This window comes from Lipophrys pholis (genome assembly GCF_963383615.2).
Source record: "Lipophrys pholis genome assembly, chromosome: 9".
NCBI lineage: Eukaryota > Metazoa > Chordata > Actinopteri > Blenniiformes > Blenniidae > Lipophrys > Lipophrys pholis.
Genome location: NC_137639.1, coordinates 16,214,293 through 16,241,376, shown reverse-complemented (window position 1 = coordinate 16,241,376; position 27,084 = coordinate 16,214,293). Strand labels below are relative to the sequence as shown.

Sequence of the window (27,084 nt, the reverse complement as noted above, 5' to 3'; positions counted from 1 at the left end):
CTCATTGTGAGAACTGCACATTAGTTATCCACCTACTATTTCCATTTGTTCTGACTTATTCATGGGCTTTTCTGCTGTGCTTTGGGGTTATATCCAGGTCGAGGGGTTGCGGTAGGAGCAAAGTGTTATTTTTGCTGTAAGCCACACTGTAACAACAATATGAGAAACCTGATGAAAGTTGAGCTCACCACAGTCCCCAGGCCCCCTGCCAGCTTTGGATGAAGGTCACAGAACTGGAGTAGAGCAGAGTGGAGGAAGAAGTGGCTTTGTGTGTTAGAGGAGAAAGGAGAAGCTGTTTCATGTCATTGCATGTGTGAATAAAATGCAAGGGAAAGAATATACAGATGAAGAGACAGAATATAGAGAGGCAGAGGAAGAGAGTGGGAGCCCCCAGTTGTTTGTGTCATCAGCCTGTTGCAACAGGGCTGCGCACACTCACAGTTGTTCTCGTTGAGGTTGTCACTCAGGGGAGGAGATGGCTGCAACAGCCTATCCTTGAGGCCAAGCCCGACAGTGACACTGCGTCTGCAGCACGAAGGGCGGTGATGGCATGATATCCTTACACGCCAGGGAGCTGAGCAGAAATAGTTTGCAACATGGCATCTTCATAAGGCAGATACATGATAAATATAGAATGTGTGCAAGTGGATGCTCTAACAGGTTGCCGTGTAAAACCGAAAAAAAAGTTCTTATGAGTCAAAGTTGGATGAGTCAAGGTTGGATCTTGTACAAATGGTGGTCAGGTTCTGTTTGATTAGTTTATGTCAGTCAGATGGCATGGATGTTTGTGAAAGAATTGGTTTTCTTCTTCTTTTTTTTTTTAAACCTCTAGAAAAAGAACTTCCTGTGTTTCTAACCACAATTGTCAAACAAAGTTGGCTCTACAGCACTGATGGCCCAAACACAAAACACTGCAAACAGGATACAGGTTGGTAACACACTTTGAATGCCAGCTTTGGAGATCCTAACTACAGCACTGCCCAGAAAGCCTGGTGTAGAGGACACTGCTGTTTCTCTTCTCAGAATGAAATGTTGATTTTATCTTGTGTCAAAGTAAATTCCCTCAAGGATCTGCTTTGGCCTGTGCCCTGTTTTTTTTTTTTGTTTTTTTGCCTGGGACATCTTAACTTTTACCCAAAATAATTGTAAAGTGGCACATCCCGCTCTCCAAGGAAGAGCTATTCTAGGGAGGAAGTTAGTCGCAGTTTTTCACAGAAGCACACTTCATATGCACAAGTTGGAGTACGCAAATAGAAGTTTAACATTACAGGTCGGGTTACAAACAAAATGGGTAGAAATGAGGGACAGACTGATTTTTACAATAACTGGTATAAAATCATACGTTGAGGGGGTTTTCAAACATATCTGACCATCAGAGTTGTACAATGTTGTGTGTTACAAGCAGAAAAAGATGAAAGGATGTGAGTGAGCTTGACAATAAGATTGACAAGGGCGCAGACAGCTGGGTTGTAGCAATTCCAAAACTGCAGATCTCGTGGGGCCTGGTGATGAGTAGTAGTTGGCATCTATCAAAAGCAGTTTGAACAAAAAGATTTTCACCAGTGACAGGGTCATAGGTAGCTTTGGCTCATTGATGCACAAGGGGCAAATGTTGACCCACGTAGTTTGATTCAATAGACGAGCCTAAAAGCCAATATTTTGGTGTCGGCTTCACAGTTCTCGTGCTGTCCATGTGTTGACGGGTCAGAGATGCTTTGGCAGCAACACTATTTGGTCATAATGTTATGGCTGATACTTGCATATTGGCTGAATAAATCAATCTGCTCCCATTTCTCTTGGTTTCCTGCATTGATCCCCAAAAGCTGCCTTATTCCCAAAACTGAGTCCATCTCAATGAGCACAGACTTGAGCCAATCCATGCTGAGAAGCGTTACAAATGTCTCCGGGTTCTCTTTTTACAGCGACTCATAGTAGGGTTCACATACCGGGCTCCGGCCCAGAGCTGGAGTATGAAAGCGCCATCTGAAATCCATCACGGTCAAAAGCAATGCAAATCTATGTATGCAGTAGAGAACAAAACTCAAAACGTCTTGCATATATACAACAGTGATTATACAGTATGGATGAGAAGCACGGTCTTGGCCTTGTTTAACAATTACTGCTGAACTGCCAAATGCTGGCAGCACAATATTGGTTTAACTTTTTTTTTTTTTTTTTTTTTTGTGATTTTATCTCTGGTTGCTGGAATGGATGTTATCAAGTTTGCTTCAGGACAGCGGCTTGGGGAATTGTATTATAATACTGCTGCGGCGTTACGTAGCAGCTCCAGTCTGTTCAGCTGTACTACAAATACAGCCTAGCTTGTAATTGCTTTGGATTTGAGGTTACGAGGTGCCAGCGGATCGGCATCATGTGGCATGCCAAGCTGTGCAGATGTACCATGCAAAGTCTAGCCTGTGGTCTAAATGACTGGAATCAAAAGGAATGAGCCTGTTCACTTTTGGGAAAGAAGACACAACAATATGCAGCTGGAGCTAATTTTAGGTTATGAGTTGGGGTTATAGTGCTTTGTACATGAGCAAACATGGAAAGCTTTCATTCCTACATGGGTTACACATTCTTGCTGCATTGTTTCCTCAATACATGCCAATGATGCAATTGAGAAACAAATCTACAATGATGCTTTGATAGAAGGACGTTGTCAGTTTGTGGTATGAAGAGTTGTTAACAACAAAGATAATCTGGGTAGTAGTAGTAGTAGTGTATTCGTATCAATATGTGTGTTTCCAGCCGAGAGTGAGGACGGCATGAGGAAATGGATTAGCTCAACCTTTGTGCAACATCCTGTTAACCCACGTCTTCTGCACAGCTACGGGAATGTACAGATTGAAGGCGCTACTGCGGCGCAATTGTAAACACGAGACGCAAGACTGACAGGACTGAATCTGTGTCTCTACCTCTTGGACTGTGTTTGCTTTCCAGAATTCACGCAGCGCAAAAGGAGTGAAAATGCAGTGTGCTCGCTGCATGGGAAATATTTTCACAGTGACTTTGGAATCAAGCTTTGCAAAATCAAAGACTGAGAAATTGCTTTAAAACCAAGCATGAAACTGTTTCCTCCCACGTGTGAGCTCAGCCAGTTTGTCTTCAAGTCAAATGTAAGCTGCAATTTAGCATCTTCACCTCTGTATTCTGTGGTTCTCTGTATTACTAGAATATCGCTGTGAAACCCCGAGGAATTGCTGACCTTTGGAGCCATGCTGCTACACCTATAAGCCAAAAACAGTTTGAATTAGGACCAAAATGTAACCTATGATTAGAGAGACAGAGAGAGAGAGAGAGAGAGAGAGAGAGAGAGAGAGAGAGAGAGAGAGAGAGAGAGAGAGAGAGAGAGAGAGAGAGAGAGAGAGAGAGAGAGAGAGAGAGAGAGAGAGAGAGAGAGAGAGAGAGAGAGAGAGAGAGAGAGAGAGAGAGAGAGAGAGAGAGAGAGAGAAGACATGTGATTTCCCATGTTAGCCTTCTCTTAACATTCACGTACGTCATGACAGACATTGCTCATACCAAAATAATCTTGTGAATTGGATCATCTCATCTCAGTGTCATAGTGTAGTAATACTTCACAATATGTATATCACACATGTATCAACACAGGGTGGGATTTTCTGGGAAGGAAAAAGTGGAATCTATCCTTTCTGCACGTATTCCTTCATCTGCTAAATCTTCTTTAACCATAGATGGGCAAATAAAGTGGATCTCCCCTTCATTGCAGCTACACCAGCTGTCCCAACAAAAGAACATGTCAATGAATGTTTTTTTTTTTTTTAAACTAAAGCAGACTGTAAACGCACAGACATTGATGGTGAAACACATCTAATTAACTTTGATGCTCATAAAGGGATTCATGTTTCTGGCTGGAGTTCCTGTATTTTCACCCCAAAAACCCCTCTGATTAGATTTTTGGTAATAAAATAAACTGCTCGAGGATTGTACAGTGAAAAGTTGGATACATCCCTAAACAAAACCTTGCAACCATTGGACATCTTCTTTACATTCTGACATTCACTTGTTTTATTAAATAATAACACTGCTGACTCCACTCATCTGTAGTAACCCACCCCACCCCCCACCTATGGTTTTGTGTCAAATCTCTCCCTATAACATATAACGACACACTGAGGTGATGCCTTTTTCTCTCCATTTCCCTCTATAGATTGTAAAATATTTAATAAATACAACAACTACACTGTCAGAAAAAAACTAATGCTTTGCATTTCCACTAATTCTCCAGGGCACAGAGTGCAGGCTGTCAGTAGAATGGATTGCTCTCATTATAAGTTTGTTATGAACAAGCAGTCTGTGATTGAGAAGCTTTATTTCATGCTCAGCAGACTTGGAAATGTGGGCAGTGAAGGGAGGAGATTGTTGCGTGAGTGCGTATGGTATGGTGTCTCTTTGTGTTAGTGTGTGAAACGAAAGGCAATGATAGAACTAAATGAATGAGTGTTTGTAGTGTGATACTGATTCTCTGCTGGATATTATGTGGAGTATCGATACATATAAACGTGAACCTGCACTGTGGTGTTGAGTCTTTCCCTCTATTAATAGACCATTATACAAAACTTATTTATTACTGATACATTCGGTATAATTGTTCCACAGCCAACAAAAACAAGCCCAATGTGAATGTATATCCAACTTTCTACCAGAGTTGGTTGCTTTGGTGCTTTTTAAGGTGCAGAGATCAGGTATCAGCAATGAGTATAAAAGAAGTTAATGTTCACTGCGTAGCTAGTATCTGATACAAACCACCTCTATGAGGAAAATATGTCCAGTTACACGGTACAGGACATATGACACACAAGTCAAGAAGACCATTGTATAGTTGTGGGCACCCCACCCGTTTACAAGGCACACAATAAAGTCTACAACCATATTTTCAGCATTTATCCAACTGTTGTGATGCATGGTATTTTTTCTACAATTTGTCTGAGTGCGTTGATAGAGAGTTAGTGGAAGGAATGACAAATGCTTGCTGCAGGTTATATAGAGACTGACAGTAACAGAGAAGAAGATCATAAAAACCCACGAGTGTGATTTCTGACAGGGGCGCTTGGTTATTCGCTCTTTCTCTCCTCTCACCAGCCATGGAAAGAGAATGAAGCCATTATTGCCACGTCAGTCCCATCTTGTCTCAGCTGGTTGTGACATTATCTGTGAGTCAGGTTATGTCCATCTAGCATTTCCCACAGTGAGCTGATGGGCTGTCACCCAGGCCAGACTGCTGCTTCTAACTCCCTCAGACCCCGGCTGAAATCAATATCACAGGAGCCATTAAAACCTGGAGGAGTTATCTGGCTGCCTCTCTGTCCTTCCTCAGTGTTATTGCAACCACAAGTCTGAAAATGTTGGGACAGTGTCCAAAATGTAAGTACAGATCAAATCCAAATACGTGAGCTGGAATTCACCATCAAACACAAATAATCAGTCGAATGTTAAAAGTTCAACAATTTATAATTTCATGAAAAAGGAAAGACGCTTATTTTGAATTTGTTGACAGCAACACGTGTCAGTATACTTAGGACAGAGCCGGTTGGTTAGCACCCCGTCCGCTTCGATCTCGAATTGTGTGAGAGAGTTTTACGGTCCGTTCGCACTTCTCACATTTGGTCCTGTTAAAAGGTCCTCTGGTGTGATTGCCGTGTTAGTCCAGTCCATCTGTAGAAGTGTGAATCCACACCTTGGCCAGTATTGCTGTTTGCGGACCAAATATAAGACGTGGCAGGTTTTAGAAACAGTCCCTTTACAGATTGAACGTGCATAATGGAGGAATTCCAACACGTATTGCGTTGCAATTAGCAAAGCACACCTTTGTTGGGGTCAGCGTGTGATCAGAATATGCAAATTACCCTAGTGGTAGGCTACCGGAAGGTTCTACCCTGTCAGAGGTAATTTATATATAAACGAATCGCCAAACAGAAGTAAATTGTTATTTACGGGTTGACAATTACTGATCACTAGCGGTAGGCCACCAAAGTAATGGATTACTGGAGTAATAGATTACTAAGGTAATGTACCAAGTGTAAGTTATGCAAAGCTATAAAGGTTGATTGGAGTAAATAGTCAGTTATCGGCCAACAGCTTTGAGCTAAAAAGGGTCGCCTGACGGGAGGAACCTCCACGGGGTCCAATCGCGAAGGCGGTCCACCAGTGGCACGACCGGTCAACAGGCGTGACGGGTCACTCCTTTGTTGACAACTGCGGGTCAGTGGCGTGACCTACCGAAGCGCCTGTGGACCCACAGGAGGCGACTCGCTGGAGTAACCGGGGAAAAGCTCAAGCTGCGAAGGCGTCACAAATGGCTATTGACCTATCAATGAACAACGGTACTTGATTACGAGTGATGATTAAATTACGGAGAGCAACCTATGATTCAAGTTATCAATGAAACAAACCTGCGATTTGTAAGTCAATAACTGAGGGGAGGCTGAATTACTTCGGTGGAGTGGACCACCGAAGGTGATCTGCAAGTAATTTAGAATGGATTGTTAATCAAACAAGTTTGGTTATTTATCTAATAACAATCGGGAGTAATCAAGGAGGAGTTGGAATTAATTAAGTAAAGTCGGGGTTTACTAATTAAATACAATGAGTTATTTGAATGAGCTAAACCATTGAAATTGAATTAAATGCAGTTAGGATTATTAATTGGATAAACTTGCGCTTTATGAATTAATAATACTGGATAATTGGATGCTGAGATGCACGAAAACCACTTAAAAATGATTAAAAGCACTCTTGAGTATTAATTGAATAAATTGACTAATTTATTAATTAATAAAGCATACAAATTATCTATCTGCAACAAAAATAAATGAACAATAGCTTAGAGACAATTCAAGTTGTGATTAGGTTAACTGGGTAACAGATCAATCAATAATAGTGCGGGTAATTAACCACAGAAAATGCGATGAAACACTTAAAATTATTTAAAAGCAATGCGGGTTATTCCCGTGGAAAACCTGCATTCATTCGCCAACGCCTCCTAGGTGTGTTAAATTACCCAAAGCGTTAAAATCATTGAAATTGATTTAAACCATTCAAACTATTAATCAATTGAATATTACCGTTACTTAATCAAAGTCGGGGCACCAGCTGAAGTTAGGGTCTTAAACGAAACATCAGTCTTAAAAAAAGAAAGTTCAATTAAAATGTTTAAATTATTATTTCTGATTGAAATGATAATCGCAATTTAACTGAAGCAGGAAAGGAAGGCTGTAAATCCGAGCACTGACTGTTACAACCAGCAGTTGTCGCTGAAAAGCACACAAAAACCACCAAGAATCGTTCAATTCAACTATTAAGTGTTTATTAACAAACGTCTATTCCTAAATCATCAATCTATGAATCACATCTAATCAATAAACATCAAGCAAGATCTCATAAAACAACACAATACAAAACAAAGCCGGCTAATAAAGTGTGTGTGTGTGTGTGTGAGTGTGTGTGTGTGTGTGTGTGTGTGTTCGAGTGTGGGGGAGCGATGTGTGTGAGTGGGTGTGTGTGTGTTCGAGTGTGGGGAGCGATGTGTGTGTGTGTGTGTGCGGGTTTGTGGAGCGAAAGGGGCGTGACTTGGTGAGAGGGTAATGACCACGAACGTCCACCAGAGGGAGGTAGACGTCGGCGGTCCGGTGTAATCACCCGATCTGGCCACTAGGTGCGCGTCGGCGCGCGGGGCAGTTGTGACGACTTAATGCAACCACCAGATGGCGGTACGAGCGGTTGCAATTACCCACGCGACTACCAGAGGGCGCCAAACGGCTCGGCGACCCGGCGAGGAAATCGATGTGATTACCCACCCGGTCACCAGAGGCGCTCGGCGTGCTCTGCCTGGGATAGCGTGACGTCACTGAGCTCCGCACGGGCCGTAGCCGTCGGGAGCGCGCCGGATTCCTTGTGGCCGAGAAATCCGAGCCGCAGTGAACTACACACGGTCCCAGGGACGCACTGAAAGGAGGCGCTTGGAGGCAGCGGCGGCCGTACCGTGCGCTGGTTAGTGAACAGGGAAACAGAGGAGAAGAGGAGAGAGAGAGAGGAGAGAGGAGGGGGTGTCTGACTGTGTACACTGACGCGACCGCCTCAGCTACACGTACAGAGTCCAAAAACGGCTGTTCAGGCAGATATGGACTCTGGGAGCAGAAGCGTGAGCTGAGGATGAGGAGGCTCGCGCGTGCGTGCGATGATTCGCGTGGATGGCCGTCCACGCGTAGACACAAAAGTACTCAGAAACAGGGATCGGCGTCCCAAAGTTACAAGTACCAACAATAAACACACAGCAATAATAATATCACGTTATTCTAATTCCTGCCCAGACTCTAAGCCTTACTTGGTTGGACGAGGGGGAAACGTGCTTCCGTGGCCAGGTGAAATCCGTCGATTTGTGGCCGCGGGCGGTTCTCTGGCGTCCCAGAAAATAGAGACCTGACGTGGACTACGGAGGGGAAACCCGTAGTGTGATCCGAGGGGCGATCAGCAGCTTCTTGCGATGAGGGGGGGGAGTGAAGAAGCGATGCTCAGGTCGGTCTGCAGACGAGCGTGCGGTTGCAGCGCGCGCTCGGGGTCCGGATGATGCAAACAAAAAAAAGGAAGAAAAAAAAAAAAAGGGGAAACCAAAAATAAAGGGAATTCCCGCTTTTCTTGAGCTCGTCCAGCGAGGTGAAGAAAATTCAGGCCCGGTCCAGGTGCGTTAACACGAGGCGCTTTGTCTCCTTACGAAAAGGTGCGTCTGGGTTGACGCGATTTCGTTTTGGAAGAGGCTGGATCTCTTCCCGGGCCTGAATTTATACCGTTATGATGTCTTCCGGGCTCCCCGCGGCGTTGGCCGTGGTTCAGCCAATCCACGCGGGGTTGGCTTGCGCGTCACCGGGCCGGTGACCCGGTGATGACGGGATTTTGGGTCCCCCTGCCGTCGAGCCGCAGTGCCGCAGCTAGAGGAGGGGGGACCCGGGGGGCCCCCCAGGGGGGGGTCATGTGATCAATGGCGAATTTTCCAGGGTTGAGCACATGGTTTCTTTGTTCTCAAAGAAACGTGGCTCACCCCCCTCCTCGCCCCCCCCCCCCTTCCTCATGAGGGTGAGTGAACAAAGGATTTTGGCTCCAACATCCCCCCTTTGTTCCGAAGAGTGGGATGCAGGTCACAGTCTTTGGAGCAAACCTGGGCCGAACAATCCATAGAATCTGTGAACGTCCCCATGTCCTGTGAAACATACTGTCCTTCTCTGTCCACCAGTTCACATGTGAGGTTATTTCCTGAGCAGGCTGGGCTAGTCTGGGCAGGCTAAGGCTAGTCTGGGCAGACTTACTATTTCTATTCTAACTATCTAAGCACACATACATTTCATTTCTTAAGGGTCGTCACCAGTGAACATGAAAGAGGTAGGAAAGGGACAGGAGAGTGAGAAATAGGAAGGGAACGGGTGGTTAGGAAAAGGGTTAGTAGGCCGTGCCTTCACCTCTTGGTTGGGTGAGGGCTGGCCTATTGTGTGTTTGTGGATGGGCCCACAAAACGTGGCGAGACCAGGGTCAGGGAATCCAGTCGGGCCTGTAGTTTCTGGATGTACTTGTACATTGCGTACGCCACTACGGCCGTGATGATCCAGCCACTGAGCAACATTCCGAGCGCTGCCATGCTGATGGGATGGTCTTGGTGTGGGTGTCCACCTGCCCGCCTAGGGAAAGTGGCTGAGAGCCCTGTGGGCTTTAAATTGAATTTAATCAATTTGGTTCCCTCAGCCAGAAGCTGGCTTTGGAGGGTGGCATCAATTGTGAAATTGTGCCCGACGAATGCATCCATCATCTCAATCTCCACCTCGTGTCGGTCGGCATCGAGATGATGGAGGATTATGTCGTCAATGTGTACTGTAGCCCCTGGTGGGACATTGAGGAATATTGTTTGATTGGGCAGGGTGAGCTTGGTGGCTATATCATGGCGGTCGTAGGACATGGTCGCTTCAGAATGAGGTGTGTTGACGAGCCATCGACTACCTGCTCTCTCTACTCTGGTCTCGGTTCCTTCATCTTTGATGGACAAACTACCTTGACATTTCTGCTCCGGGGCGTCTGCCCTCAGCCCACATAGATAGTTGGTGACATCTCTAATGAAAGGGTTGCTGGGACAGATCCAGTGAATGTCTTTGGTGTTTGTGCACATGCTGAGATTGGGGACCAGGTAGAGTGAGGGGTTGTCGTCGTGGTAGGCGAGTGTGGGTGGCGTTCGGAGGTGTACGTGTGTGTTACCCTCCCAGAATCCCACATTCAATACGGTTTTTAAACGGTACACATTCTGCTTTTCAATGATTGGTAGGTTTAGGATAAATCCTAACTCTAGGTTCTGTGGGTTCACAGAGATCGGAATAGCACTGCCGAGACTATATGCCAGATGTACCTGTGAAGGTTGTACAACAGTGGTGGTAGTGGTCTTGAGAATCTGTTCAACCAGTGTTAGTGGAACTAAGTACGTGGGGATCTTCCCGGTACTGAGGCTACTCACGGAGGAACTGACTTCTCTAAGGAGATCTTGCATAAGATCCCTGACTATTCGCACATACGTTATGTCCTCACTGACGATACTTGACAAGGTTGTTAAGGCATGCAAGGTGTTATTGATTAAAGCAGAATGCAAGTTTACAGTGAGTATGGTTCCCTGAACCGTTTTGGTCAAGCCTTGTAACTGTTCACTCTGTATTAGGAGTCTCTGTTGGATTTCCGGCATTTCTTCTTCGAGTTCCCCGACATGTCTCTGAAGGGCCTTCAGGCTGACCGAGTTGGCTGCGGAGAGGCCAATCGAGAACAGCGAGCCGATGCCTGCTGCTGCGGAGAGCAGTGCACCGAGGAACCGCTTGGGTCGCTTACCGTCGCTGAGGTCTTTCTCAGTGACCATGAATTTGTCCAACTGTTCAAGCATGTGAACCGTTGCCTGTTTCGCATGCTCGATGGTGTCGGTGGTCTGGATTCCGCTTAGCCTTCCCTCAGTCAGCTGGGGGGGCTTGCGGATGTGGTTGCGGTATACATCCCAGGGGTCTAGGCGCACGTAGAACCTCTGGGTGTATAAGCCGCACCGGGTGATGAGAAGTCCAGGCGACCCCTGAAGGATGATGCCCGTTGGGTCGGTAGGAATGCGCACTAGGTGAAGGTCTGTAACCCCCCAATCATGTGCATCCCTAGCAAAGATCGCTTGAAATTCGCGGAAAACATTTCTGAGTGCTTCTCGTTGTTCCCGTGTCGTGAGAGCATCTGCTTTTTCAAGTTGCTGCTCAATCTCTGACTCAAAACCAGAGTACGGTTCCTCCGGTGCAGACCCTGGCTGCCCACCGGGGTTCTCAGCACTTTCTGGTTGAGTCGCCAGCGCGTACACTATCATGTCACCTTCGGTGCTGAGGGTTGAACCACAGATTGCCTCCTGTGCGAGGGCTTCGTGACGAGCAATGGTGATCATGCGGGTGGGGAACGTGTACAACACCTTGTCGAGTGTCTCGTCCCTGATGAGGGATGGAGGTAGGTCGCCAATGACGGGCACCCTGAGCTCGAAGTCGTGAAATGAGCTGTCGACCAAGACGCCTAGTGGTTTTCCCGCATTCACCTGAACCGGATTGTGGGTCAGGTTCTGGACTAGCAGGTAGGCTGAGCGGTTGGTTAGCTCTAGAAGGGGTGTGCCACAAATTGTCAGGCAAAGGTCAGAAAAGCACGGTAAGGGTTGAAAGAATGCTTGTGGGCCAAGCATCCTCTGCCCCTTGAGCAGTGCGAGACGGATTGGGAACCCGGCTGTCCGTGCTGGAATTGTGGCTTCCAACTCACTAGCAGCGTGACACGCCTGCGGGATCGTCTGACCGGATGCCATTTGCTCCGGCTCGGTCGTCAGATGCTGCGTGTCCGCGCTCGCCAGTGACCACAAAACCTGGTTCACGGCGTCCAGCTGGCCTCCAAGCCTGACAAGGAGATCCGCTCCTATGTGACAAGGAGGGCGGAGCTGCGGGACGACACTCATATAGTGCATGGCTTTCTTCTGCCCTATCTGCACGGAGAGGGCACATACACCAGTTGCTTTGATTAGTGTCTGCGGCGACCCTGCAGCAAGCAGGCGATGGCTGTGCTGCACTTGGACAAGGAGTGCGTTGTGTTGGCACAGATCCTTTAGAAGATCGGCATCAATGGCAGATTTCTCTGACCACAGAGCCAAGAGTGTCTCTGGGACCAAGGTCCCATTCAGGTGTACCCCCCCCACGATGTGGGGATTGTATAGTGGAGATCCATCGTTCGCCAGTGCGCATAGGAATGATGGATGCTCTCTCAGAGACTGATAGCTCCTAGACTGCCGCGACTGCTGGCCGTCAGGGAGCATGACAAGAGGGGTGTTTGAGCCAGATTCTTTGGAAGGCGTACACATGGGATTAGAACTTCTGGACTCGATGGCAGCGTTCATGCTGTCAGAAGAGGGAGGGTCCATGTCTGGGCCGATTCGAGTCGGGTTGCGTACTTGGGCCCAAAGGTACCCGCGACGGCAATCGATCAGTGGGGCTAATCGGTTAAGGAGATCTTGGCCAATGAGTAATGGTTCTGTGTCCAGCGTGGTGACATAGATGGGATGCACCAAAGACATCTCTTGGAAAGTGACATCCACCCAGACGCGTTGGGTGATGGGTGAAGTGTCCTGAGTGAAGCTTCTGATGTTAATGCTGCAAGCTTCGACCTGCAGTGGCTTTCCAAGAGACAGCAGAGCTCTCGCAAGCTCGGCGAAGGTGGCTGAACACATTAGGCTTATTTCGGACCCGGAATCTAACAGCGCGAGGGCGTTTACACATCCTCCCACCACCACGGATGTGTAGATGCGGTTGGCGTTCTCTCGGTGCACGAGATTGCCTAAGAAAGTCAGGAACGGCAAATCGGTGGACTGGGAAGCTGTCGTTCTTGAACGTTCTCCCGCCTCACCTGTTTCTCCCCCCCACCCGACAAGGTAAACCTTGTTTGTGGTGGGTCGGGGCCGCCGCTCTAGTCAGGAGGGAGGGGGCCTACGTCCCCGTCCCCTTGAGGGGGGGTGGCGCCCCCTTTGGTTGGACAGGTCCAAGTTCTGTACAGCCTCTTTGATGCAGGTTTGAACCCACTGCTGTAGCTCAGTCTTTAACTGGTCAGCTCTGTAGCGACCGTGGTCCCTTTCCGAACCTTTCATTTTCCACTTTGAATTCGGGTCGGGCCCTTTCTTCGGTTGGAAGTTTTGTTCTGACCTGGCCCATTTTCCACCCTCTTGATTCGGTGGAATACCCTTCTGGCTCTGTTGTCCCCCCTTTTGATTTGGTTGTGCGCCTTTCTGCTCAGACGGAGAGGGTGTACCAGACCCTCCTCCAGCATTCGTTCTGGGTGTCGGCAACTCATCGCCCTCAAGCCTCAAATCCGTGTTTTCCCTTGGCTCCATTTCCAGGACCCTCTGGTCAATGTCAGGCTTCTTACCCGGGCATTGACGCAATTCCCACACCATCTGCGCGTGCTGGCGCAGTTCCTTCATGGTGGGTTTGGCGGTCCTGCAAAATAGAGCCACATCGAACCTCCCACTGTCGTGGAGGTTGTTGACAAACAGAGACTTGAAGGCGTGATCTTCCTCCAACCCCGGTGCATTGCGGCCTTGGAAGTAGGCCACTCGTAGGCGCCTGTAATACTCCTTTGGAGGTTCAGACTTCCGTTGGGTGATCGCGAATGCACCAAACGTTGCCGAAGCAGGGTCATTGTACAATGAATACTCTTCCCGGAGAGCCTGGCAGAGGGTGGAGTACCGGTCTCGGGTGTCTGGCGGCAGGGATTCCATGAAAACATGGACTGTTCTGGACGTTGTTTTCCAGAGAAGCTTTAGCTTCTCCCGCGTGGAAGGACGTGCGATGTCGAGGAGGCAGCGTTCAACCTCACGGAGGTAGTCCTCGATACTCGCGTCCTTGTTGCTCGGGTCAAAGCGTTCGATGTCCTTTGCGAGGGATTCGAGCTGGCGGGTCCGGACATCCCACCCCCTCACGGGACTGGGGCCGTCAGAGTCCTCTGACGACAGTTCCCCGTGGACTGCTGTCTGACGCGGGTCGGGGCCGCTAGGGCCATACAAGGGAGGTCTACTGGGGTGTAGAGGCACCCTCCTGGACCCCTGCTCCCGACTGCTAGCGTCGCGTGGGGGCTGCAGATGGGAAGGAGTGGCGGAGTCGTCGAAGCGCACCGTGCTGCGGCTGCGCGTGGGCTGAAAAGAATCACCATCTAAGCTATATGAGGCGTCATACCTCTGCGTTGTGGCGCATGAGGAGTCGATAGTGCCAGACCTCTCTGGCGAAGCCAGATTACGACGACCCCAATTAGGGTCACGTTGCGCACCTAGGGTGGCAGTGTAAAGCTGGTGTCGGAGATTTTCTTCCCTCTCCATGCCCATCGCGATTAGCGACTGAGCTTCTTCTAGGTTTTCCTTTAACTCCTGGATCTGAGGCTCACTCTCTAGTGTGCACTCATCGACCTTCGTCTCCTTATGAGGAGGCAGAGCCCGTTGCTTCTCGGGCTCTGAAGGCTGATCCTCGTCCTTGGAGGCGTCCAGCTCCTGTCGGAGGCGAGCGTTGTCCTTGGATAGCCTCTGGTTGTCCAGACGCAGCCGATCCGTACGCTCCTCCGCCTCCTTTGACTGTAGCTCTGCTCTACGCTGGTAGAGCAGGCTGATCTGGCCCAGGACGTCCGGCACTGTACGTGCCGGCTTGTCCCCTGGGTTGTTGACAAAACTTACCAGCTCTCGGATCTTTTCTTCGCAAATCTCAACGCTGTAGCGTTCGAGATTTGCTTTCTCCTCCAAGGAGAGACGGACGAGGTGGGACACCACGTCTCGTATGGCCGGCTCAGTTAGCACCGGCGGAGCCTCGGCTCCCTGTGCCCGGGAACTCTTACCCTCCATTGAGTGGTTGAGATTTACGCCCGAAGTCAACAACGTTAGCTGTGGTTAACGGCAAATTAGCTTTGCTACTGCACAGGTAACGGCTGTACCTGTGTCTTACAAACCTCTCGGTTTCGTTAATTGCTCGAGCTGCACCCTATCCAAGTTAGTCAGATGCGTCTAACACCTTGGCGAGCAATATTGTTAGTGTCTATTAATCGTAGTCAGAAATCTTAACACAGCGTGTTAATCATGCGTAGAATGCAGGGAAAGCAAGGCACTAACCACTTCACAACTGATTTCACACCACAAGTGACTTTGTTCGACAGTGCTGAAAAAGTGTATCTTGAAAACCAATTCTGGGAGAATAAAGTTAACGGCTACACCTTAAGTGAACGATTCAGGATTATTTTGTGCAGTTATTCGTAACAATGCTGGTTTACAACAGCCTCACACGGGGCACCATTATGTTGGGGTCAGCGTGTGATCAGAATATGCAAATTACCCTAGTGGTAGGCTACCGGAAGGTTCTACCCTGTCAGAGGTAATTTATATATAAACGAATCGCCAAACAGAAGTAAATTGTTATTTACGGGTTGACAATTACTGATCACTAGCGGTAGGCCACCAAAGTAATGGATTACTGGAGTAATAGATTACTAAGGTAATGTACCAAGTGTAAGTTATGCAAAGCTATAAAGGTTGATTGGAGTAAATAGTCAGTTATCGGCCAACAGCTTTGAGCTAAAAAGGGTCGCCTGACGGGAGGAACCTCCACGGGGTCCAATCGCGAAGGCGGTCCACCAGTGGCACGACCGGTCAACAGGCGTGACGGGTCACTCCTTTGTTGACAACTGCGGGTCAGTGGCGTGACCTACCGAAGCGCCTGTGGACCCACAGGAGGCGACTCGCTGGAGTAACCGGGGAAAAGCTCAAGCTGCGAAGGCGTCACAAATGGCTATTGACCTATCAATGAACAACGGTACTTGATTACGAGTGATGATTAAATTACGGAGAGCAACCTATGATTCAAGTTATCAATGAAACAAACCTGCGATTTGTAAGTCAATAACTGAGGGGAGGCTGAATTACTTCGGTGGAGTGGACCACCGAAGGTGATCTGCAAGTAATTTAGAATGGATTGTTAATCAAACAAGTTTGGTTATTTATCTAATAACAATCGGGAGTAATCAAGGAGGAGTTGGAATTAATTAAGTAAAGTCGGGGTTTACTAATTAAATACAATGAGTTATTTGAATGAGCTAAACCATTGAAATTGAATTAAATGCAGTTAGGATTATTAATTGGATAAACTTGCGCTTTATGAATTAATAATACTGGATAATTGGATGCTGAGATGCACGAAAACCACTTAAAAATGATTAAAAGCACTCTTGAGTATTAATTGAATAAATTGACTAATTTATTAATTAATAAAGCATACAAATTATCTATCTGCAACAAAAATAAATGAACAATAGCTTAGAGACAATTCAAGTTGTGATTAGGTTAACTGGGTAACAGATCAATCAATAATAGTGCGGGTAATTAACCACAGAAAATGCGATGAAACACTTAAAATTATTTAAAAGCAATGCGGGTTATTCCCGTGGAAAACCTGCATTCATTCGCCAACGCCTCCTAGGTGTGTTAAATTACCCAAAGCGTTAAAATCATTGAAATTGATTTAAACCATTCAAACTATTAATCAATTGAATATTACCGTTACTTAATCAAAGTCGGGGCACCAGCTGAAGTTAGGGTCTTAAACGAAACATCAGTCTTAAAAAAAGAAAGTTCAATTAAAATGTTTAAATTATTATTTCTGATTGAAATGATAATCGCAATTTAACTGAAGCAGGAAAGGAAGGCTGTAAATCCGAGCACTGACTGTTACAACCAGCAGTTGTCGCTGAAAAGCACACAAAAACCACCAAGAATCGTTCAATTCAACTATTAAGTGTTTATTAACAAACGTCTATTCCTAAATCATCAATCTATGAATCACATCTAATCAATAAACATCAAGCAAGATCTCATAAAACAACACAATACAAAACAAAGCCGGCTAATAAAGTGTGTGTGTGTGTGTGTGAGTGTGTGTGTGTGTGTGTGTGTGTGTTCGAGTGTGGGGGAGCGATGTGTGTGAGTGGGTGTGTGTGTGTTCGAGTGTGGGGAGCGATGTGTGTGTGTGTGTGTGCGGGTTTGTGGAGCGAAAGGGGCGTGACTTGGTGAGAGGGTAATGACCACGAACGTCCACCAGAGGGAGGTAGACGTCGGCGGTCCGGTGTAATCACCCGATCTGGCCACTAGGTGCGCGTCGGCGCGCGGGGCAGTTGTGATGACTTAATGCAACCACCATATGGCGGTACGAGCGGTTGCAATTACCCACGCGACTACCAGAGGGCGCCAAACGGCTCGGCGACCCGGCGAGGAAATCGATGTGATTACCCACCCGGTCACCAGAGGCGCTCGGCGTGCTCTGCCTGGGATAGCGTGACGTCACTGAGCTCCGCACGGGCCGTAGCCGTCGGGAGCGCGCCGGATTCCTTGTGGCCGAGAAATCCGAGCCGCAGTGAACTACACACGGTCCCAGGGACGCACTGAAAGGAGGCGCTTGGAGGCAGCGGCGGCCGTACCGTGCGCTGGTTAGTGAACAGGGAAACAGAGGAGAAGAGGAGAGAGAGAGAGGAGAGAGGAGGGGGTGTCTGACTGTGTACACTGACGCGACCGCCTCAGCTACACGTACAGAGTCCAAAAACGGCTGTTCAGGCAGATATGGACTCTGGGAGCAGAAGCGTGAGCTGAGGATGAGGAGGCTCGCGCGTGCGTGCGATGATTCGCGTGGATGGCCGTCCACGCGTAGACACAAAAGTACTCAGAAACAGGGATCGGCGTCCCAAAGTTACAAGTACCAACAATAAACACACAGCAATAATAATATCACGTTATTCTAATTCCTGCCCAGACTCTAAGCCTTACTTGGTTGGACGAGGGGGAAACGTGCTTCCGTGGCCAGGTGAAATCCGTCGATTTGTGGCCGCGGGCGGTTCTCTGGCGTCCCAGAAAATAGAGACCTGACGTGGACTACGGAGGGGAAACCCGTAGTGTGATCCGAGGGGCGATCAGCAGCTTCTTGCGATGAGGGGGGGGAGTGAAGAAGCGATGCTCAGGTCGGTCTGCAGACGAGCGTGCGGTTGCAGCGCGCGCTCGGGGTCCGGATGATGCAAACAAAAAAAAGGAAGAAAAAAAAAAAAAGGGGAAACCAAAAATAAAGGGAATTCCCGCTTTTCTTGAGCTCGTCCAGCGAGGTGAAGAAAATTCAGGCCCGGTCCAGGTGCGTTAACACGAGGCGCTTTGTCTCCTTACGAAAAGGTGCGTCTGGGTTGACGCGATTTCGTTTTGGAAGAGGCTGGATCTCTTCCCGGGCCTGAATTTATACCGTTATGATGTCTTCCGGGCTCCCCGCGGCGTTGGCCGTGGTTCAGCCAATCCACGCGGGGTTGGCTTGCGCGTCACCGGGCCGGTGACCCGGTGATGACGGGATTTTGGGTCCCCCTGCCGTCGAGCCGCAGTGCCGCAGCTAGAGGAGGGGGGACCCGGGGGGCCCCCCAGGGGGGGGTCATGTGATCAATGGCGAATTTTCCAGGGTTGAGCACATGGTTTCTTTGTTCTCAAAGAAACGTGGCTCACCCCCCTCCTCGCCCCCCCCCCCTTCCTCATGAGGGTGAGTGAACAAAGGATTTTGGCTCCAACACCTTAATGCTGTGGAAATGCAATTACCATTACAAAAGCCGTTCACCATCTGTTTTGTTTACGTCTTTAGGTTTCCTGAAAGAGATCTTTCATAAATTCTAACACAACCTTTTTTTCTTTCACTTTTCATCTTTACTTCTTTAATACTCAGTCATGTTACTGACCTGTGTTGGATTGACTTACTTGCTTGCAAAAATTCATCCCCCTTCTGTTTTCTTTTTTGTTTTTTTTTCCCCCAATAGAACCATATACTTCTTCACTTTTCTGACCATTTGTGAACTTCTTTGAGACGCGTCGCTGCCATAGTTAAGAGCCACGAATAATGGAAATGATGGAGTGCTTCGATGTTCCCATCACTTCGCAGCACACACTTTGATTTATCAACTCCCGTCTTTCTTTCACTATTTCTCTTTTCGTTGTTTCTTATTTTGCCCTATGTCACATATTTCCTTACATATCCTTTGGTTATAACTAAGTTGAAAGGTGAAATAAATGCTTTGTTAACTCCAACATTGAACGATATTTTCTCTTTTGCACTTTTCCCACTGCTTATATCAAAGCTAAGGGCTAAATGGTGTTCTAATTTTGAGAGTAAATACGGCTCCTGCTGAAGATAATGACTTCCCTTAAACTGAAATTAGAATTGTGGATGACTTTTGGTGTGTGTGTTAGGGAGTCAACAGTCTAGACACAATCTCATAAGCTCATCTCAATTTGTAGTCAGTGTGAAGAAATGTTTATATTGCTTGAAAGTATTTGTTTTCCGCTTGACCCCTGAGCTGTGCTAATCAAAACAGAGCCTAACAGCAACTTATGTCATGATGATTGTGTCACTGTGTGTTATTGAATGGTTTCTTCAGTATGCCAGTCGGAGGGATTAGCAGTTGTGGCAATAATAGTAGCAGTAGCAGTAGTAGTAGTAGTAGTAGTAGTAGCATCAGTGGCTAAGTGTGCTATTGTTGATTTATGTAATTATAAGATTAAAAACAATGACGCAAATCCTTCATATTGTGTAGGATTCTATTTTATGTGTGTCTGAGTGTGTGTGTTGTGTAAATGCGAGAGCGATGACTCACTGCTTGATGAGAAATAGCTATGTGATGACGCCACTGGCCAACTGCATCTGCAAAGTCCACCCCCCCCCCCCCCCCCCCCCACCCACCCACTCCCCCACACGCAGCCAAATAACATCACGACCTCCTCATCCACATGCACTCACATCCAGAGTTACGAAAGCTGTCAATATCGGCGCGATTGATGTTTGGCTTTTTGTTTTGTGCCTGAATGGCATCCTTGCTTTCAATCACGCATGGTTGTTCATTTACCGCCACTGAAATAGAGAAGTAGTATAATATGGAGACTGAGCTCACTCTTAGAAATGTCACATTTGGCTGTTTTTGTTTCAGCTATATATACTTGTTTTGGAAAAGGGTAGTTATTTTTGCTGGCACAGTGTTTCTTTAATGGGAGTTTTATTTTCTATATATTCTGTATGCTCTAAAATGGGTAAACAGCAAAGAAAATAATTGTTTTACCGACCATTGCCACCCTTTATGTTTTATCGGGATTTATTTAAGAACTAAATACAAAAAAATGCACATAGAAAAGGTATCCTCATGAATATAAAAAATGTGTTTCCTTGGAAAATAATGCTGAAAAACAATTGAAACTATCACTGCATATTAATAATACAAAATACTACACATAATATGATTAATAATTACCGTCAATTCTCATACAGCATTCTTTTATCATGTACAAATGTCATTAATGTTCAGGACTGGCTGCTCTGATATACTCTACAAATTCAAATCAGATGGTTGTGTGTGTGTGTGTGTGTGTGTGTGTGTGTGTGTGTGTGTGTGTGTGTGTGTGTGTGTGTGTGTGTGTGTGTGTGTGTGTGTGTGTGTGTGTGTGTGTGTGTGTGTGTAATATTATTTTCTTGTCAGTATCAGTCAGTGTGCCATCTGTTGAGGAGGCGAGGCAAAGTTGAAGACATTTGAAGAGCATCCTGTCACAAACTAGTCAAGTCCATCATACAGGGATGTGCTAAATATATGAAATGAAATAAAACAGTTGTTGAAATCTTCTCGCTGTTTGGATGTCATAAAAATAAAAAAACGCATCATTAAAAGAAGCAATGTTAGCAATTCATTTTCTGTGACGAGCGGCAGTATAGTCGCCTGATAAAAACACTGTTGCTTGACTTGACATTGCTCATCCGCTCATCCGCTGTAAGCAGAGTCACTGTTTGTTGATCCACTGATATCAGGGCACTAATTGAATTGAATCTGCTGCCCCCCCCCCCCTCCACAAAACTCCCCAAATCAACCCAGCTCTCCTACTGCATGCTGGCTTTTATCATGCCAAGTTATTTGACTTGTAATGTTTTTGATATAAAATATTCCCACTTTTGCCCAACTTGTTTTGCTTTTCTGCCACTAATAATGTCGACTGTTTTGTTTCAAAGCTTTTATCTGATGCCGAGTTCTGGCAGTGATGTTTATGACTTTGGTTGAATCAGTTTTTAATCAAAACATAAACATGCCAGTTTCTGGTAACAACAAATTTTGTTGATTTGATATTTTTGTCTGCTTAAAAATGTTCATTGTTAGTCCTGTCTTGGCTGATTTTTTTGTTTTGTTTGTTTTGCAGGGTTTCATCGCAATGAGGATATGAAAGCAATTGATGTGCTCCCCATCCTCAAAGAAAAGGTCGCCTTCCTCTCAGGTCAGATATGAACTCTTTCCACATTTACTGCGAAAAAGTCAGTATGATATTCCTGGTTGTGGTTAACTGTTTAAAGTCGTTATATATTTAGATAATTCTGGAGTCCTTAAAGAGAGTTGGTTCTCTGACTCAGGCCTTGCTGTGCTTTATAAAGGTTGCAAAGATCACCATCTAAAACAAAAGTGTAAATGGTTACATCTACATCACTAATCCAGTGAAGTAAAGTTTTCAGAATCCTTTCAGACCTCATCAAAAGAAAATATTACAATGTGTTTGATGATCGATGACTTGAGGAAAAGCTTGGCGTCAATCTAAGTTCAGTTCAGTCGCCACATACAGCGCCATCCATCCATCCATCCATCCATCCATCCATCCATCCATCCATCCATCTTCCCATCTTCCCGACTGCTTAAGCCCGTGCAAGGTCGCAGGGCGTTGGAATCAATCCCGGCTTATTGTGGGCGAGGGCAGGATACATCCTGGCCAGAACATGGGGCACTATTGGTTCACAATTCAATTAGACCAGTGAAAAGACAGCAGAAATCATAAAGAAATTACAGATCAGAACCGTTTGATTTGTATTAAAATGATCATATTTAATTCACTTTTTACTAAAACTATAATATCTTTCAAGAAACGTGCTCTCTGAAATCGTCTTTGCTATAGTGTTTCCCTGCAGACTAATGTTGGGTTATTGGACTGTTTAAATCTTGCCCCCTTCTGTATACATGTTTTCACAGACTCATGCTCATGAGACTTCATGCTATTGTAATTCTGAATCATCATAGTTATTTTACTCGGAGGTTCACCAGAAGCTGTTTTTAAAGTGTCCTTATTCCATCAATAATATTAGCCTTGTATATTTCATTTCATCATTAAACTTCACAGGAGATATTTTGACAACTTAAATTCAAGGAACTGTGTGCAGTTGAGAGGTCTGCGAAAGCGCCACCAAGATATAAAAAAAACAAACTGTGTGTCGAAATGTCACAACACACATGAGTGTAGTGTTAGAAATGAATATTTATGTGTGTGTCATTGTTCACACACTTGCTTGTCCGAGCTGTTTCTTTCTCATCGTGGGTCAAACTTGACCTTCACATCGTTAATTTAAACTGCACAGGCAGATCATTTCTCTCTCCGGTCGTCAGTGTTGTTTTTTACAGCCGTGTGACTGAAAGGTCATCATCAGCCTTGTCATCATGAGACTAATTTGACCTCTGACTCTTCAGCTTGACTCAGTACTGTCATGACTAACTGCGCATATTCACTGACGGCACCACACAAATGAACTGTCTTCATCTCACAAACGCTCCTGTCAGATCGCTTAGCTTGAGCTCTGTCGAACAACAGACCGACTGTTCCTCGTGGCTTTGTTAGTGTTTGTGTCCTGCAACTTCTTCTCTAGTAATTGTGTAGCAGCTGCAGATTCCACCATGAGTGAAGCATTTTTAATTCGGCAAAAATACGTATGTGTCGGTTTAATACAGATGTTTCATAAAAGTACTGCATCTCCATTTGTTGCGAAATTAAAAGATACATTTAGGAAAGATTTGATTGTCGGTTTGAAATGCGATGTGATGATCTAGGTCAGCAAATAAGTAAGCAACTAATCAGTATTATTGTACGTGGTTTTCATCTCTGCATAGTTGTAACAGCTGTGGTTGCAGGTGACAGCTCAGCGCAATTATGCTCTTATAAAAGAACAATCTCTGAATCCATACACCTTTGTGTGCCATCAGCTTGAGGATAACATTGATATAGTTGACATAATAAAACATGTGAAATATTATAATATTTCTAAACCAGTTACATTAATGAGCCTTTGTTTCTTGTCATTTTTGTCGAAAGGTGGCAGAGACCGACGCGGAGGTCCAGTCCTCACATTTCCAGCAAGGAGCAACCATGACAGAATACGACCTGAAGACCTGCGCAGGCTCGTAGCGTACCTCGCCACTATTCCCAGGTAGGTAGTGTAAACAAATATGCACACACAGGTTGAGTATCCATGTCTACGGCTTTTATATCTACATATACAGACTTTGCAGCTGCTATTCGTGATCCTGGCTTAATTTGAAACAGACCCCTCTTTTCCCTTATTGTACAGGCACAATACACACATCTCAGCGCTTTCATCATGCCAGACTTTCCCACCTTGTTTTTTATTTATAAAACTGAAGCAAAACCTGCGGCAGTTGGAAATGTTTTAGTTTGGATTTTCTGTGGAAACTCTTCCACTTGTTTGCTTGTTTCTTTTCCTCTATGGGGAAAGCATTCCTTTCTAGCTTATTTCTCCCCCCTGTTAGACTTCCCTCTTTTTTTTTATCACACTGTCACTGAGAAAAAAATAGATTTAACTGGTTTAAGTTAAACAACATTGTGGATATTGTTTTTTCTTCTCTTTCAGTTTTTTGAAATCTGCTGGCTATTATTTGCTTCCTCGCTGTGCTGTCATACACAATTCTGTTAAAAAACTAAGAACATGTAGCCACAGGAAGTACTTGCTGAGTTGTGCACCCTGTATTTCTGTGCAGCCTGATCTTTAAATCTTAAAGAACCTTTCCGTCACATTTAATGTGGAGCTTCGGGCTCTTCTGTTTGGAGTCGGTTGGGATTAGCTCCGAGCAAAGCTCTCACTCCTCTGTTCTGTTGCTTCTGATCTCCCCTCTGTGCTGCACTTTCTAGTGCTTTGCGGGTTCGGTGCTTTAAAGTTTCCCTTCACAGTAGAGTTTGGAGATTTGTCTTGAGGCAGGAGGTGGTCCACATTAGTTCCTGTCAAAAAAAAAAAAAAAAAGAAAGAAATTGGGCCCAGGTTTATTCCTGTCAGGTGGCAAAGTCAGTTCCGTCAAACATCTGCATGTGTGCAGCTCTCGACTGTGTGCCTCACAACTTTCTTTACTTTATGCACTTTGGGAAGTATATGTCGGTGCATAACCTCATTTGTCCAGGTAGGAGGTGTCTCAAAGCAATTGAATGAGGTCAGCTGGACTTGATCAAAGTTTTTCCCTTTACCCAAGTGACTTTTTCATCCTGTAGTGAAAATAGTGTAAATCTTTTAAATTTGTAGTAGAGAGCAAGAGCAATGCTTTGGAAAAAAAATACATCTTTCAAATATCTAAATGCATATCGCTTTTCCACTGATTTAACCCCAATGCAAGGCGAGCAATTTGCAGTTTACTGTCTTGCTCAAGAAGACGTCGACATACAGTATGGACCTGCAACATTGCAATTGCAAGACGACTTGCTTTACCACCTGAGCCACTGCCGCCCCTACAGAAGTACCGGCAGTAAACTGGGGCTCAGTTTGAGGGTGAGGTTTGAGGATGTCTTCCAATCCCAGTATTGGAGGTACGATTTGCATCTCTCCCTGTCGATGTGTGTTGGGGTGTCCGTGGACGAGACAATAAACTTCCTAGTCTTATGTCTGAAATGTAACTAAAACAACTTTAGTATCTGCATTATACTGTCGTACATCAAATCTCTTCAAACTACCTTTACAAGAATCTGCATGTGCGTTTCTCTGGCAGCATTGGGATTTGTAGCAGTTAAGGACAAATGCATTCAGCTCCAATTCATATAGAGTGGTTGATGAGGCAGTTTGTGTCCAACACTCCTGAGGGGAGGGCAGAATATCGAGTATAAATCAAATGGACTCAGCCCAGTTTGAACAAAAGGAACTCAAGTTCTTCCTCTCAGCTTGATTTGTCTTGGTTCTGTCTAAATATTTCCTTTTCCTCTCTCTCTCTCTCTCTCTCTCTCTCTCTCTCTCTCTCTCTCTCTCTCTCTCTCTCTCTCTCTCTCTCTCTCTCGCGCTCTCGCTCTCGCTCTCTCTCTCTCTCTCTCTCTCTCTCTCTCTCTCTCTCTGTTTTTCTCTGCTCGTTTGCTCAGCGATCTGTTTTCAAGAGAGTGAGGTCAGAGTGAGATAGAGCAGGAGGCCTGAGTGTGTTTCTGTGTCCTAGCTCGACACGTTGAGATTAAACCTCTTAATAGTGAGAAACAACCTTTTATGGACTTGTAGAGCAGCAGGACTCCTGGTAAGTAGCAGTGGAAATTTCAACGCTTGAATGTTGTAATGTTCCTTTTTTTCTCTCTCTCTCTCTCTCTCCCTCCACATGCTGTGGAGGAAAGGATCTTTTGACTTCCATTGTTTTTAGTTTTTCACTTCGGGCTTCTTCACAGTCATAACAGACCTTTCTTTTACTGTATTTTTCTGCAATTTTGTTCTGAACTCTGTTCCACCCCTTTCTTTTAATACGTAAAATGCCTTTATTTTTGTTCATTTGCTCTGCACTCATTGCTCTGACCTCTTTATCGATTTTCCCTGCAGCGAGGAGGTGGCCAGACATGGCTTCACAGTCATTGTGGACATGCGTGGTTCTAAGTGGGACAGTATCAAACCTCTGCTGAAGATCCTGCAGGAGTCTTTTCCTTCTTGTATCCACGTTGCACTCATCATCAAGCCGGACAACTTTTGGCAGAAGCAGAGGACCAACTTCGGCAGCTCCAAGTTCGAATTTGAGGCGAGTGATGCTCTGATTGTTTTAACTGTCTATATTACACAAATGAGTTCATTTTGACCTTTAAAACCTGCAATTTGCTGTCGTTATTGTCATCCCCCGTCTGTTTCATTTTCAAAGGTGTTTGATGACTGACCTTGTATAATTTAACATCTAATGGGAACAGTGTCATTGCATCATCATAATTTGTTTTTAGATCAACACATTGATATAAGCAGTTGTTCTATTGGCATCGCCATCAGGACTCTTCATGAGCTCTAATTGGACTGCCGCTCTGTGACAGTGGCATTATTCTGTCCCATGTGGGCATGCAGAGCTGGTATATTTAGTTCTGACCTAGTTACTATGGAAACAAGATATATAGGACATGGCTCACTCCATCTACATTGCAGTGAGTTGCGCTTAGATATGAAACTTCTATGTTGGTTTTGTTTAAACATGAGCCGCTTATGGGCATTAACAGCCAGGTTCTTGCGGGCTTGTCCCCCTTTAACAGGCTGCACGCACTCAGTTGATCGTCAATTCTTTTCTGCATCTTCTTCATCAAGTCTTGTTCATTTTTTACAGCCGAGGATTATTAATGACAAGCACAGAATAATATTGGCACCGCACGGCTTCCAGCTGCTAATGTGTTTGCAACTTTAGCAGTTTGCTACAACAACCCTGGAGTTACTGACGCCTCTATAAAGAGAAAACGGATTTCTGCCTCTGCCTCATTCGCGTCGATTCATTCTTAATTCATCTCAATTGATATTTGGTATTTTACCTTTCTATTTAGAATTGGTAAATCAAATGTTTTGTTTTGCATATCAGTTAAACTGACAATCATAAATTGAAGGAAATACTAGGATACTGGGAAAAGATGTGTAATGATTATTGCGATGAAATACTTTATTTAGTATTAATAATGAAAGCCTATTCCCAGTTAATGGGCCTGATTAATGCATTTATCATTAATTATATTAAAATGTGACATCTATTTTAAGCGTACCACATATTAATCTAGTGAGTCACATTAGGTGTATTGTTTGTCGAAACACATTGTATTGTTAGACGGCAGTACTCTAGGAAGTCATTAAAGGTGGGCTGAATATTTTTCAACTTGAAATGGTGACATTGATGTGATTTTGATCAGTTTTAAGCCATTTTTTTTCAATAGTTTTTATTGTATCATTGTTATATTGA

General features: G+C 45.5%; 1 protein-coding gene across 1 annotated transcript in view; it reads left to right on the top strand.

The window, feature by feature from the left end:
• The window catches only part of triob (trio Rho guanine nucleotide exchange factor b), a gene marked incomplete at its 5' end in the record, with an annotated part of 114,276 nt that overhangs the window by 29,531 nt on the left and 57,661 nt on the right, over nucleotides 1–27,084 (top strand). Inside the window, 3 exons of the mRNA XM_080472057.1 lie at nucleotides 21,308–21,382; nucleotides 23,234–23,348; nucleotides 25,710–25,902. Of these exons, the coding sequence (XP_080328183.1) occupies nucleotides 21,308–21,382; nucleotides 23,234–23,348; nucleotides 25,710–25,902 (383 nt within the window). The remainder of the gene's footprint in view (nucleotides 1–21,307; nucleotides 21,383–23,233; nucleotides 23,349–25,709; nucleotides 25,903–27,084) is intronic.